The 15,090-nt window shown below is 41.0% G+C and overlaps 1 protein-coding gene across 1 annotated transcript; it reads right to left on the bottom strand.

Annotated features, from left to right (window-relative positions):
- Positions 1–116: 116 nt before the first annotated feature.
- alg5 (ALG5 dolichyl-phosphate beta-glucosyltransferase) lies at positions 117–12,662 on the bottom strand. Its single transcript, XM_083633659.1, has 10 exons — positions 12,386–12,662; positions 8,980–9,148; positions 8,218–8,264; positions 7,952–8,020; positions 7,707–7,799; positions 7,469–7,582; positions 7,290–7,349; positions 2,453–2,604; positions 1,566–1,651; positions 117–880 (listed from the first exon to the last, which is right to left on the bottom strand). Exons 1-10 carry the CDS (start codon positions 12,446–12,448, stop codon positions 765–767), a joined length of 969 nt encoding a protein of 322 aa, XP_083489785.1. The 5' UTR covers positions 12,449–12,662; the 3' UTR covers positions 117–764.
- Positions 12,663–15,090: the final 2,428 nt, after the last annotated feature.

Genomic DNA, 15,090 nt, shown 5'->3' with positions numbered 1-15,090 from the left:
TGAGACCACAAGAACGCTTGCTGCTGCTGCTGCTGGACACGTTCCAGAAGATATCCGCAAAACAGCTGAGAGACAGGAAAAGGCATCCGTTGGCCTATGAGCAACCTCGGTTTTACTGCTTTCGATAGATCCGGAAGTGAAGCCATCATAAGTTAATGGTTAAACGTGTGTGTGTGTGTGTGTGTGTGTGTGTGTGAAAGAGACAGGAAGAGGACGCTGTCTGGGAAGGTGCGAACACAAGTACCGCTATTTGTAGGTTAATAGCCTCATGATTATAAAGTCATATTATCATACAGGTTTGTTTTTGTTTATTTTGATTTACAATTCCCCCCACATGTTAATTTTACCTGCCAGAATCACAACATAAACAGATATCAGCTCCTCCACAATTCACTACATGTTTTTCTCAACTTAGAACTGATTAGCCACACAAAAAGTGGGTCACTTACTACTGTACATGGATCATTCAGACAAAGTATGTGCTGGAAACCATGGCAACAGGAATGTATGTGTAACCATGGCCACCACAAGCCATAGTCCACCTAACAGGCAGGAGGACGTAATGTAGACGTAATGTAGGACCGAAAGGAACTCTCAACTGTTGTTACTTCTCATCCAATGATAACATTTGGAGAGGAAATTAAGTGAAATGTTTTGTTGCTGTTGATTACAATGAATGACACAGTTGATAATCCCGATCCAATCGAAAGTTTTGGTGGCCACATCATAGGCTGTCTCTATGATACGAGGGCTCGTCTGATTGGCTAGTCAGTCTTGCGTGGCGACTCCAGCTTCCAGGCACGGGTGATGTAGCGCAGGCGAATGCAGACCAGGTCCCATCCCATCTGCAGCCAGCTCCACACCGGGACTAACTTGGATCCTGGCAGAGCAAATACACATCACACAGGCACTCAAATCCAAGAGAAGTTTTTATAGTAGGGATCCAGATGATGAAAATTTGCCTGTTTGCTGAAATTCCCTTCTGACAACCATGGAATAACTCGATTAGAAAAGCTGTGAACCTGAGCAAAAATAGATTAGGTGGATGGAGACTTTATTGATCATCATTAAAACAGTAAGACTGTAATAGAAATACGGGAAAAATAACAAGGAGAAAACAAAGACCATATGAGGAGTGTCATTCAAAAACGAGAAATAAAAAAATGACTGCTGACAGGAAAGTTAAACATAATGTGGGCTAGTATTAAACTTAGGAGTCATCTTAGACTATTTCTTATAAAATATTTTTTAGGACAGAATCATTCATGTTTTTCAAATACTGACATTCATGTAGGAAAAAAGGATTGGAATGCAACCCTTCATACATAATAGGGAATCTTTAAATCTGAATAAAACCAATAATGATTTAAAAAAGATTATAGATGCATATGCAAAAACTGAAGTTAATAAAATGCCAAATAAATATGAAGAACAAGTATAAGCAATGAAAATACGCTACTCTGGAACTTTTCCAATCACAGACTGACCCACCAGTGATATTTATAGATTTACAGATCATTGGATTGTGGATGGACAAACGTTTCCATATTCCATGAGAAACCTACCTTCTATTTCAGTCCAGTTGACGGCCACCTCTGCTATGGGGATTTTGAAACACTGGGCGATGTAGAGGAGCTCCACATCAAAGGCCCTGTGAGAGAAAATAGAAAAAGTGCGTAACAGGTGTTGAAAGACTCCATTAAAAGGACTTCAATCATCAGACAATATCAAACTTTCCAAAACACCCTGTGACTCCAGCATTCACAACACAGCAGGTTTATTGAACAGTACTATGGCACATGATAGCAGCGTACATGCTATCACATGCTATTATATATGGCCTGCATTTATATAGCGCCTTTATCCAAAGCACTTTACAATCAGTAGGTACATTCACCCATTCATACACCAATGGCGGCAGGCTACCATGCAGGGTGCTGGCACACCATCGGGAGCAATTTGGGGTTCAGTATCTTGCCCAAGGACACTTCGACATGCAGAGTGGAGGAGCCGGGAATCGAACCACCAACCTCTTTTATCCAAAGCGATTAGTGGACGACCCGCTCTACCTCCTGAGCTACAGCCGCCCCATATTATGTAATTATATTATGTAATTTAAATTATATAATTTAATTTAATTTAATTTAATATAACTTAATTTAATATAACATAATTATATTATGTAAATTTGCAAAAACAATGACAAATGGCCAACACATGTTACCAGAGCCTAAAGTGATGTTTTAAAATTGGTTACTTTGTCTCACTAGCACACAGAAAACCCAAAGTACCGTATTCATTTTATAATGATGTGAAACAGACAAAGGCAAGGAAATATTAGCATTTGTGAAGCTGTAACCAGCAAAAGTTTATACTCAATAAATGACTAAATCAAATTAGTTGATTCTGTCAACTAATCGATCAATCAGCTAATCGTTACAGCACTGCTTACCAGCGCTCAACATGGAGGGAAGAGAAGGTCTTGAGTGCGGCCTCACGGGTGAACAGCTTGAAGCCGCACTGCGTGTCTGCGATCCCCCTCACACAGAAGAACCAAACCAGGAAGTGAAAGCCGTACATCAGGAACGTACGGAAGAAAGATCGCTGCAACCGAGACAGAACAGTGATTTACATTGGCAAGTCCCATGCACATAAATGATAGCTTAGTTGTTGATTAGAAAGACAGACGCAGACACAGAAGCCCTTTTCAGACATGCATTGAACTCCCGAAGATATCCAGACATTACTTGGATGGGGTTTATGTGTGAACACAATTGTCTGTTGTGAGCAAACGGATTTTAACCACCCGCACCCCGAGAGCCATGTCAGTGTCGCTCGCAGAGCGGCCGATGTTTGAATACTACAGGATATTGTGCATTGGCGTGTTGAGTGTTACAGCTTACAAGCCAACGATTTGGTGCACTTGTGACAACAAGCATTGTCAGCATCGACTCTAGTGAAGTATAACCACACTTTTTTTGCCACTCACTACCAGGGTTCATACACATTTTGACCAATGGATTTCCATGACTTTTCCATGACTTTAAAGTTTAAACCAAATTTCCATGACCAAACATATTGTAAAGTCTCGGTGTATACATGAAAAAGTCAGTGAGTAAAAATATTCTATGTAATGTAACTACTAACAGATGACAATAATTGAAAAACTAACATGGTCATTTAGGACGGCACGGTGGATCAGTGGTTAGCACTAATGCCTCACAGCAAGAAGGTCCCGGGTTCGAACCCCGGTCCATCCCAGGTCCTTTCTGTGTGGAGTTTGCATGTTCTCCCCGTGTTCGTGTGGGTTTTCTCCGGGTGCTCCAGTTTCCTCCCACCATCAAATACATGTATGTTAGGATTAATACTCCTGTCAATGCCCCTGACCAAGGCAATGGCAAAAGAACTGGAGTTGGTCCCCGGGCGCTGCACTGTGGCTGCCCACTGCTCCTAGTTCTAGGGGGGTTCCTAGTAGACGATGGGTCAAATGCAGAGGATGAATTTCCCCATGGGGATAAATAAAGGATAACTTAACTTAACTTAGTACTAAAACACATTACTGACGACAACAAAGATCTTGAGTAGGGCTGGGCGATATGCACCAAAAATCATATCTCAGTATTTTTAGGCTGAATGGCGAAATATGATATACTGTATCTCGGTATTTTCTACAAAGTGGGCTAGATTTTCAATTGTAAATTGGGCTGGGCGATATGGACTCTTACAAAATATATTTACACAATGTGATTTTTGATAAATAATCATCAGTGAATAATGATATAATGAATAACGTTAAGTGGGTAAAGGCAAATAATAGAACAGCTAGAACAGTCTGGTAAGCTCAGAAAATGACTTCACTTTACTGCAGCCTTTAAAGAAAAGACGACTATGCAATATCACGATATTACCATAACAAAATCTAAGATGAGATCTATGTCTCATCTAGTCACAATATTGGCCAGACCTAACCTTGAGTGCCATGCAGAAACGCTGAGACACAATTTGCAGAAAAACATTATTAAAGTTGATTATCAATCTGCTTCTTTAAATGGTGTAGTGACGATAAATTACTTTGTTTGAGACACGCGCGCACACACATGCACCTCGCTGATGCTGTGTTGACTGACTGGCATTTATTATGGAGCCGACATTCTGGTTCACTGTGGATTTACTTTACGCTACCGTAGCTTGACTGTCAAAATCCCTTTACCTCGTATTTTGTTGAAACGTCCAAACTTGTTCTTTGCTGTGGTAAGGGGCGCTAACGTTAGTGTCGGTGGATGTCAATAAACTGACTGATTAGATGTATTGGGTTGCTTGCAACAGCAGCTGCGCTCTCATGCTTTTCCCCTTCACAGCAGCATTTTACAGCACAGATTGCATTTAGCACGTCGTCTGTCTTTCGCGAGCCAGAATTGGTACTTATCTTTTAAATGACACATATTGTTGAAGCTGCACTTCCCTGGCATGTGTCCGGCAGCATAGTACGACTTTGTTTGTTTATTTGCACATTTTAAAAGCAAACAGGTTAAACAGAAAATAAAATGTATATCGGCGATCAGCCATTTTTTTATATATATATATATATTTTTTTAATACAAATAAGCCCTATCACTAATCAGGCTTTCCAACTATATAAAATACAATGCCAATTGGTATTATTAACTCATTGAGTGCCAGCCACTTTTGGAGAACGGACCAGTGCCAGAGTTTCAGAGCGTTTTCAGTGATTTCTCGAGGCCCACAGAATATTGTGTGATATTACTATGTAAACACCGAACACGCCCAAAGAACGATGAGAGTCTATTGTATCATCAGCAAAAAAAAGTTTATTGATATCATTTTCCGTTCTTTAGTTATCAGCCGGAGAAGATAGGTTGATTTCAGCAAAAACAGACATTTCAGACTAGAAGATGAGATAATCCGCCTTTTGTGAAATGAAACATTTCAAGCACATCACTGACTCTGAAGCTAATATTTTCTGATGTAGTGACACCTCAAAAATAATTTCCTTCAATAAAAGAGCGAAAACAAAGGAATTTTGTTTGGCAAAATAATATTTTTTAGCTGCAACCAGCAGCGCTGGCCCCTGCTGCGCAGATCGTACACTTTCTTGCTGGTCTTGATTTACTGCTGGTGGGCATCAGATATTCTAGCTTGTGTTTGCCAACCAATCTGTCCATCGAGCCTGCTGTCTGGGTCTGTCTGGGTCGGTGTTGTATGCTGCCCTGCGTGCCCCACCCCCCTCGACTGCAAACCCCTCCTCCGTGGGTGTGTCTCTGGTGGCTCTGGTGGCTCTGTGCTGCGTTTGCTCTGCACTGAAAACCCAGCTTTTTCACAGCGTTCCGCGTGTATTTGTCACCGGCTCCCAGCGCTTCCAACTGAGAATAATAACAACTCCACAACTAATCATGTGAGGGGCTATCGCAGCGGAGACGGAGGGGCTCAATTGTGGCAGCAGATTGGCTGCTGCAGGCACAGCTAACGTTATGCTTCATGCATATCGATGCATACCGATGCGGTTTCCGTGTCCCCACGGCTGCTTCTCTGTTTTTTTCCTCACCTTTCTCTAATCTGGAGAGCACTGTCGCCACCTAATGGGTCTGTAAAATAGCTTTTACACATTCAACATCCACCATACTTTCACAGGAGATGCATCTGGCTTTGATCCACGTCCCACCGTCAAAAAACGCAATTGACGACAATCGTCGTCATTGGCACTCAACGTTACTATTTGAATTGACGACGATTGTCGTCATTGGCACTCAATGAGTTAAAGGGGAGAGATAATCGACCTAAAATAACGTTTCCAAACTTTCTTTGAGGAGTTTATATATCGGTGATCGGTGATCGGTAATCGGTGATCGGTCGGGCAGATATTTCCCATAGGCGATCGGCAATCGGTGATTGGTGCACCCCTAATAGAAACCCACTACGGGTTTATCTAGAAATCTCACCTAAAGACAAGAAATATACATAACAGCAAATGCAAGATAACAATAGTTAACTTGTATCAATTTTACATATTAGTTCGTATTTGTGAAAAAAGATTAGAACAAAAACAAAGACAAAAACAGCACTATGTTGAAAGGTTCAAGATGGATTCAAGATTTCAGGAGTATGTAGAAACTGGATCATTCAATGCAATTTCTATTCAATATTAGAATACATTTAAGTCTCTTTTTGTATAGAGATAAAGACAGAGAATCAGACAGTAGGTGCAAGTTCTTATTCCAAACTTTGGCTCCATGGTATTTTAACGAATACTGTCCCCTAGATGTATGATACATTGGTAGGTGAAGGTTATTACTTTGTCTAGTTGAATAGGAGTGAACTTGAGTTACAAATGAAGAATTTTTTACAACTTTCTGGCAAGTCAGTACCCATGTACTTCACTTTAAAAAGAAAGATATACAGTTGAAAAATGTTGATATCAAAAATGGACAGTATATTCCATTTTGAAAAGATGTAATATACATCTTAGCACTTTGCTAACTGCTAAGTGCTAACATTACCTCAGCTGCAGCCACAGGCAAATGTAGGCTGGCTGTAACTCACTGGATTCACTTCTCACACACAACAGAAACACAGCGACGGGTAACATTGCGTGCCGTGCCAAATTACACTATACTATTTTTATGCTCTGAACTCGGGGGTAAATGAACGTCATGAAAATATTTATTAAACAAATTTCCATGGCTTTTCCAAAACCTTGTCGGATTTTATTTCTTTTCCAAAACTTTTCCATGACCTGGAAATTGAATTTAAATTTCCATGATTTTTCATGACTGTACGAACCCTGCACTATGTGAGCGTCTGCTTGCTTGCAGTGTGTGTGTCTGCCCCATAGGCTCCGCTGAGACAGAGACAGAAAGACAGAGAGAGTGAGACAGATCTCTTTTCTGGATTGGAAATAGTGTGTGTGTGTGTGTGTGTGGGGGGGGGGGGGGGGGGACATATCATACAGGCAAACATATATCAGAGGCATGTCTTACAAAGTTGGGGAGACACTGAACACTGCGATTTCCGCAGCACACTTTACTACGTCATGGCCTACCCCCCATGCACTCTCTACTCAGCCGAACCACAAAGAGGATTTCCTCAAGTGTGAAAACAAATGACACAAAGAAATGCCTCTTGTATGAAAGGACAACTCCAGCGAATGACCGGACCTGATTCAACAGACATAGTCTAGAGTTCATGTCTGAAAGTGGCTATGGTCTACATAGTAATGTTGAGTGACAGACGAGCACAGACAGAAAGAGAGACACACAGTCAAGACGTTTTACCTCAGCGACTGATTCCTGCTCCAGATGAGCTCTGGAACCGCAGGAGATCGCCATGTTCTCCTAAACACACAGACAGGCATCTTTAGAGTGGTCAAAAACCTAACCGATTTCTATTACTACATCATACCTAGATGGCAACAAGTCAGAGGCAACCACAAACACAAAACAAAAATCCCTACCGGTTTAGGGTCAAGGCGGTGAAGGCCGGCCTCCACTTTCTCAATGTCGGCAAACTTTGTGGCTCCGTCAGCGTCTGCCATCAGGATGAGTTTCCCTCTGGAGCTCAGAGTTCCCTAAAAGAGAGAAAAACACAAACATTAAATCAACAGGAGGTGCGTTCATTGCATACGTTTGTATTAGACTCGTGGTGTTTTTGTGGCACGTTCAAATGTGTGTTTTGACAGCCAAGGGTCTCACCATCCTCACAGCTCCTCCTTTGCCTCTGTTCTTTACCAGCTTCAGGACGCGCACTTTGTCCGCACCGTACCTCCTCGTGTACTGCGAGGCAACCTGGGGAGGAAAGCACACGCTGTTCACACACACACAATAATACAAACCTTCTCATGGTATCTCAGTATGATGCCACTTTGAAACATTCAGCAGTGATCAAAAATGTATTTCTTGGAAGAATATCTGCACAAAAAAAGGTTTAAAAATATCACCTCTGTGGTTTTGTCTTTGCTGCCATCGTCAACCACGATGACCTCATAGGTAAACGAAGAGTGCTGTTTCTGCAGTGAGAAAATTAAAAGGAGAGATTTGATTCACAAAGGGCAGTTTTTAGTCCAATACTGCAACCTAGTGGACACTTTGAGGATAACTGGTACAGCCACAGAAGCTTGCTTTGCTCGCTGAAGAAGGTTAAGACAAAGCACTTCACTCATGAGGCCTTACTGTACATTTGCTTTCCACTGCTGCAAGCACTGACCTGTCTGGTCTCCAAGTAATCCATAGCTTCTTCCATCATCACAGGCACTGAAAAGACACACAAACACCCATATTAAGTTTCCATCATCACAGGCACTGAAAAGACACACAAACACCCATATTAAGTTTCCATCATCTAGTGCAGGTGTAGTGATAGTATCACTACACCTGCAGGTTTTAAATGCACCAAACTGGTATCTTTACACTGAATGCTTCACTAACCCTCAAAGTTAAAGTGCGGGTAATTCATCATTCAAGTAAACTGTACATGTATTAACATTAAGTGTTGTGGGGGGGGGGCATTTCCTTGGAAATCTTGATGGTAAAATATTTAATGTGTACCCTTCTCCAATCAATATTAAATGTATTTCATAGCTAAAGCCAATGTGCATTAAACATAATCTCTTATTATTTGTCAACAGTTTACATTCTATGAACGGTCTAATTTTCTGTAAAAGGGGCTGTGTTGGTTTCTGATGGCAGAGGTATGGCTCAGTGTTTGATCCACTGTATTCAGGAAGATGTTTGGTGCAAATTCAATGGTGAGTCCTGTAATTGTAGCATTATATATGTCCAGTCTGGTGCAAATAGCTATTTTCAAACAGACCAAACAACAGTTTTCTTGACCTAAAGTTAAGGACCGCTGAACATTAGAACACACACCAACCACAATGTTGATGGAGCTTCAGCAAGTCATATTACTCCACAAGTTGAAGTTACTATGCAGAAATCAGTGACACTCAGGTTGACACACATCACTCACTTCGGAGCTCCTCGTTATAGGCAGGGACCACCACAGAGAGCTCCCTGGAGTGGGGATCATGCAGGCTGGGGAAGAGCTCCTTCTCCCCGGTGGCAGTGATGAAGTATTTCTCCTTCTCATGACATGTCAGATCCACCATGCTGGCTGTGACGTGCGCTACTATTAACAGCTGAAAAAAGACCAATAAGGGTGTATAATGCTGTAGTTTAATCTTGCTTCACCATAGCATGTACTATATATTTTCAAGAGTTGTTTTTCACCCTGGGCTCAACTGAGCCAAAAAGGGAGCAGTTATTCTTTTAAAAGACAAAGTTTGACGAGAATCGCCAAGTCGCCTGGAAACAGAGTCCAGACACATGCACACTGGCATCACTTCGTCTTCTACAGACATTCTGCAATGCATTTTAGACAGCCCCCGAACGTGTGACAGTAAGGAAAGATAGTCAGAAAGATGGCAGATGTGACACATTGCTCAAATTGCCAACAACCTTTCAAAACAAATGCCCAAAAGGGTACAATCAGTGGAAACGTTTAACATGCATGCACTAGCCCAGAACCTCAATTTATTTTCCCAGCAGAGTCACCAAATTAATGATGCCAGTGCCCATGCGTCTGGAATCTGTTTCCAGGCAACTCTGCGATTCTCGTCAAACTTTGTCTTTTAAAAGAATAACCGCTCACTTTTTGGCGCAACTAGGCTTCCGATATAAGGTTGCCCCATGCGACGCTACCTGTGACTTCAAAGTGCAGAAATAAGGTGAGTTTAATGCCCGACACAGATTACCTAATGAAAATTGTCTGGTCCATACAAGGGCTCTTACTAACTGTAGTCAGGAGACGAAATTTAGAAGAGCCTGAGGGCTAGCTTGAGCTCAGGTTTCATACTGGAGATGCTGAAGCAGGCTAGCCTTGACATTAGTCCAGGACCAATCTGGGAAGCCATCTGTAAAAAAGAAAGTATATTTGCAAGTCGGAAGTCTGTCTCGAGAGATTAGTCCAGGACTAACCCACCTGCCTGCTTTGCAGGATGTTTAGCCATGACTTCCCAGGGTTAAGATTTGAATTGCAGTATAAACATGAGCTGACAAGTGCAGTCTGAAAGGGGGATAAGCCTAGCCAGAGATGGGCAGTATTTTAAATACATGTATTTAAAATAGGGATGTTCATTTTGAAAATTTTCCAAAATCGATAATCGGTGAGAATTAACGATCAATTATCGATTATCGATTTTATTAATACTTAGAAAATTTTCAATATTTTCAATTTTTTTTTTTTTTTTTTTTTTTTTTTTTAACAAAATGAATGCCTATGGCAGAAAATACGAAAGACAACGTGTTCTCCTCAATGAACTCTTTATTTCAATGTGTCTCCTCTCCAACACTGCTGTCCCCGGCGCATGCCGGTGTGAATTTCTCATGTTTAAAACAGTTTTGTTGGCACAAAGGCCCGTGCCCAGCCAGAAAACTAGAGACTATATGAAGCTCCACCTCACGTTAGTCGGCTGTGCAATGGAGTGGGGCGAGGAGGAACGAATTCCACCCAAACCTAGTCCAAAAAAAAAAAAAAAAAAAAAAAAAAACTTTTTTTTTTTTTTTTTTTTTAATAATTAAAAAATCGATCCAAATGCCACAGGATCGATTCCAATCCTTAACGATCGATTATCGATTTTCGATAATTGATGAACATCCCTAATTTAAAATACGTATTTAAAATACATTTGTGTATTTTGTAATTTGTATTTGGCTGGACCGAGAAAAATAAGATGTAATTTGTATCAAGATACTTTCAGACCTGGTATTTTGTGTATTTTAAATACGTACATAAAATACTTTTTTCTTTAATTTTATGTCATTCTATTCTCAAATTGACACATTCTTACCATTGACACAGGTTTAAACTGTGGAGGAAAGAAATGTGACATGTCACTTCTACTCTACCTCTGATCGGCTTACCCTCAGAACAAACAACCACAAATCAGAGGCAGAGTAGGGTGGGTCTTTGAGTCAGACTTCACATCACTTCTTCGTCTAGTATGAAGCCTTGTATTGGTGGAAATTCCCCCAGAGATAAATTACTAATATAAATTGATGATTAGATATTGCATGCACTGGCCTATCTGCAAATGAAATGGTTTACTGCATATTCAAACCAGTGTATCGTATTAGAAAGACACAACTAATTATCTTCTTAATTAAAATTGGAAAAGTGTGTGGCAGTGTGGGTCATGATTGTGATGTCATCAGTGATGTCACTCGATCAATAGTGATGTCACTCGAGCAACTATTTGCTCAACTGTGATGTCACTCAGGCAGTTGTGATGTCATCAGTGATGTCACTCGAGCAACTCTGATGTAGTATGAGCCGATGGCGCACATTTGCACGATGGCACCAAGGTGGGTGGGCGCCGGCGGTGTCTGTCTGTCTGTCTGTCAGTCATAATTTTGGGAGCCCGTGGAGCCGGCGATTTCCATAACTACAGCCATGGCACATCATCTCCAGGGATACTGTTATGATGTCAGATATCTAGGGCTAACATGGTCAAAGTTCGAAAACTTGAGGTTAACATGTAGAAATGCTGCCTGTATGTCAAAAACCCTCACAGAAGGTGATTAACAGCTGAAGAATTAGGACATTTTCCTTACAGAAACGGCTCAAAACGATGAATAGATGATCAAAATAGGCAATGAATGTAATATTTGGCAATGAATTGATGGATTGACTAATTGTTGCAGCTCTTTATCAGTTTTTATAAAATGTATTTTATGTATTTTCAAAATACAAAATACGTATTTCTATCTCAAATACATTTTTCGGACCAGTATTTTGTATTTGTATTGTGATACCTTTTTTGAGCAAGTATTTGTATCAAAATACTTTATGATGTATTTTCGCCCATCTCTGAGCCTAGGGTTAATGTACAGGGCGAAGCACACTTGCTCTAAACACAATGGGCTGGTTTCACAGACAGAGATTAAGCTTAACCTGGCCTAGACTAAGGACCTTTTCAATGGATATCTCAATTGAATTTTGTCTTTAGTCTATGACTAGGCTTAATCGAGAGATTTGTAATGAAAAAAACATCCACCCAAATTCATAGCATTCCATCAGCTCAGCAGTACACAGCCATCTTGGTGTGAAAGGTGATTGTAAACAAATGACAGCCACACCATGGTAATACTATGTACAGAGCAATCCACGGCCTCAAAAAGCAAGACATTGACAACCAGTGATTACAAGTGAGAAAGGCATACTATTATTAACGTTTTTGACAACTTATTCCATCATGAAGGCCTTTGCTAGATCACTTTACAGAGACAACACACCTGCCACAGCACAAACTGCAGCAGACTGGAAACAGAATACATTACCAGGAAAGGGGCTAAATCAAATAAAGAACTGTACTCACCACAATCAAACCTGCAGCTGCTAATGCAACCAAGCCTTGAACTAGTTCATAGAGGAAATCCATCCTCCATGCCCTGCGTGGCTGGATAGCTAGCTAGCTAACCAGCTAGTCCACTGTTGCTTCCTACGCCCTTCTGTGTTTTCCGTCTGGTGCACGTTGTTCAAACGTCCAAGGAGGAAAACGAACTGTTTTGAAAAGTTAAAGCATAGATAGAGCAACAGAAACCTTATATTTCCATTTCTCTGTGGGCAGCTCAGTGAGTTAACTCCACCTCCAATCACAACTCAACACACAACGTTAACGCGGAAGTGCCACCGGTTTTCTTCCACCACATCAAAGAACTTTTATGGAAAGAACTGAAAGCTCCATATTGCCCCATTGCAACATCAGCGCCCAGCAGCCTCCGCCATTTTTTATTTTTGGAAGCGTGACAGCGCCAAAAGAACCTCGCACAGGCTCGCAGTGGTCAGCTGCGGTAGCGCGGGCCCCTATAATCAGCCTCTCTAAACAGTAACTCAACGGGAGAACACTCTAAATTTCGTGGATTCACATCTTTTCTGGGCGTACTGTAAATCTTGATTGAAGTGGTGTAGTGCAGGGATGTAAAACAACAACCATATTGTGGAAACTAAGCAACATTTTTCGTTTTCTTTGTTTAGTTTTTTCAAGATAAATAGCCAATGCGGCTGTCGTCCACTCCGTCAGAAGTGCGTTGCCGTGGTTTTAACCTCGGGTCCTTTGCATTTACTATTTATCTTGAAAAAACTAAAAGAAAAAAACGAAAAATTTTGCTTAGTTTCCACAATATGGTTGTTGTTTTACATCCCTGCACTACACCACTTCAATCAAGATTTACAGTACGCCCAGAAAAGATGTGAATCCACGAAATTTAGAGTGTTCTCCCGTTGAGTTACTGTTTAGAGAGGCTGATTATAGGGGCCCGCGCTACCGCAGCTGACCACTGCGAGGCGCATTCTGTTTCCAAAAATGGCCGGAGTTTCGTCTCTTTCCTTCCATGCTCTTTGACCACATCATCAGTTTGATGCGGGAATGTTCGCGTGTATAGACTCACCGCCCTCTGGTGGATGGGGGTGGAAGTAATCATAGACTGAATATCTGGCAGAACTTCTGCCAGATTAAAAAAAAATAGTCTTCTGCCGCAGAAGACATTATTTTTTAAGCTTTGAGCTGTCAAGCAATGTATTAACTTTATTATTATTATTATTATTATTATTATTATTATTATTATTATTATTATTATTATTATTATTATTATTATTATTATTATTATTATTATTATTATTATTATTATTATTATTACAACCATCAGTTGGCTACATAATACATCTTGACTGTGCTGCCACACATGCCTGGATCATTGTGCCAGGGGCACTAACACAGGCAAACATGTTCTGTGGGCCGACCCAACTGCCAGAAACTACCCTGCCACCTGTACACACAGAGCACCTGCCCTGTTAAATAGCTACCCCATATAAGTGCCACACCATCCGTTTGGCAAACAATACCAACAAAATGCTCAATGTACAACTGTTGAAGATGGCTGAGATGCATTATTGGAAGTGAGTAACTAATACTAAGTAAGTAACTACACTTACATGCTAAGTAATAACTTTTTCAAATTTAGTAACTCACTTACAATTATTGAAATAGTCACTGGGCTAGTTATACTAGAAAATAGCAGACAACTTCAAAGGATAATCCGGTTCTGATCCTCAGGCCTAGTCGAGGGAGAGATGCCGCCTCCCTGCCCAGCAAAAAGGCTCCACAGGCTGCAGCAGGGCCGGCGCCAGGATGAAACGACTTAGGGGGCGGTTATAACTGGGGAGGGGGCTGATATTTTTACATAGTAAAACATAGGTTATATACCCGCTATGCCTATTTCTGGACTTTTTAACCATAATAACCTCTGAAAAGCACAATAACAACACAAGAAAGACTACGATTCAAAATCAAATAAAACATTTATTTCACAGCAGCAGATTAAGGCATTAATAGAGCTGAGCTTTGCATAACGTGAAATGCGGGACCTGTCTGGAGCACTCTGAACATATATGTCTATGAAAAGTCATAGAATAAACAATTGCTGCAAAAATCAACACCGGAATTCATTCTCAGCACACAAGGCCATTCGTATAAGATCACTTAAAAACTATTCTGTTGACACCTTTCGATCTCTACTGGACAAAGTAGACTGGTCCCCTATATTCAATTCCTGCGTTATTGATGATGCGTGGGGCATTTTTAAACGTTTATTTCTCCAAGTGGTAGACCTGGTAGCCCTACCTGGTAGGTACTTTAGGGGGCGCCACCATGGCACTAAAAGTTTTAGGCAAAGTAAATGCCAAAACCAGGTTTTTAGCCAGGAAGTCCAGACTGCTCAACAGGGAATGCCTGAAAATCCTAGCATCATGTTTAGTCCAGTGCCACCTTGACTATGCCATCAGTTCCTGGTACTGGGGCCTCAACAAAGCCCTGAAACAGAAACTTCAGGTGGCACAGAACAAACTGATTAGAGTAGTTCTGGGCCTTAACCACAGAAGCCACGTGGGGAAGGCTCAGTTTATTCATCTCCAGTGGTTACCAGTTGAGGACAGGGCCAGACAGCTTCAACTTACTATGGTACATAGGATTTTAAACAATAGAGCACCGGAATACTTTAACAATTATTTTAAGAAAATTGCACA

Source organism: Poromitra crassiceps, assembly GCF_964638095.1.
Source record: "Poromitra crassiceps genome assembly, chromosome: 1".
NCBI lineage: Eukaryota > Metazoa > Chordata > Actinopteri > Beryciformes > Melamphaidae > Poromitra > Poromitra crassiceps.
Note: the sequence above shows the minus strand (reverse complement) of the source record. Positions and strands in the feature narration are given on the sequence as shown.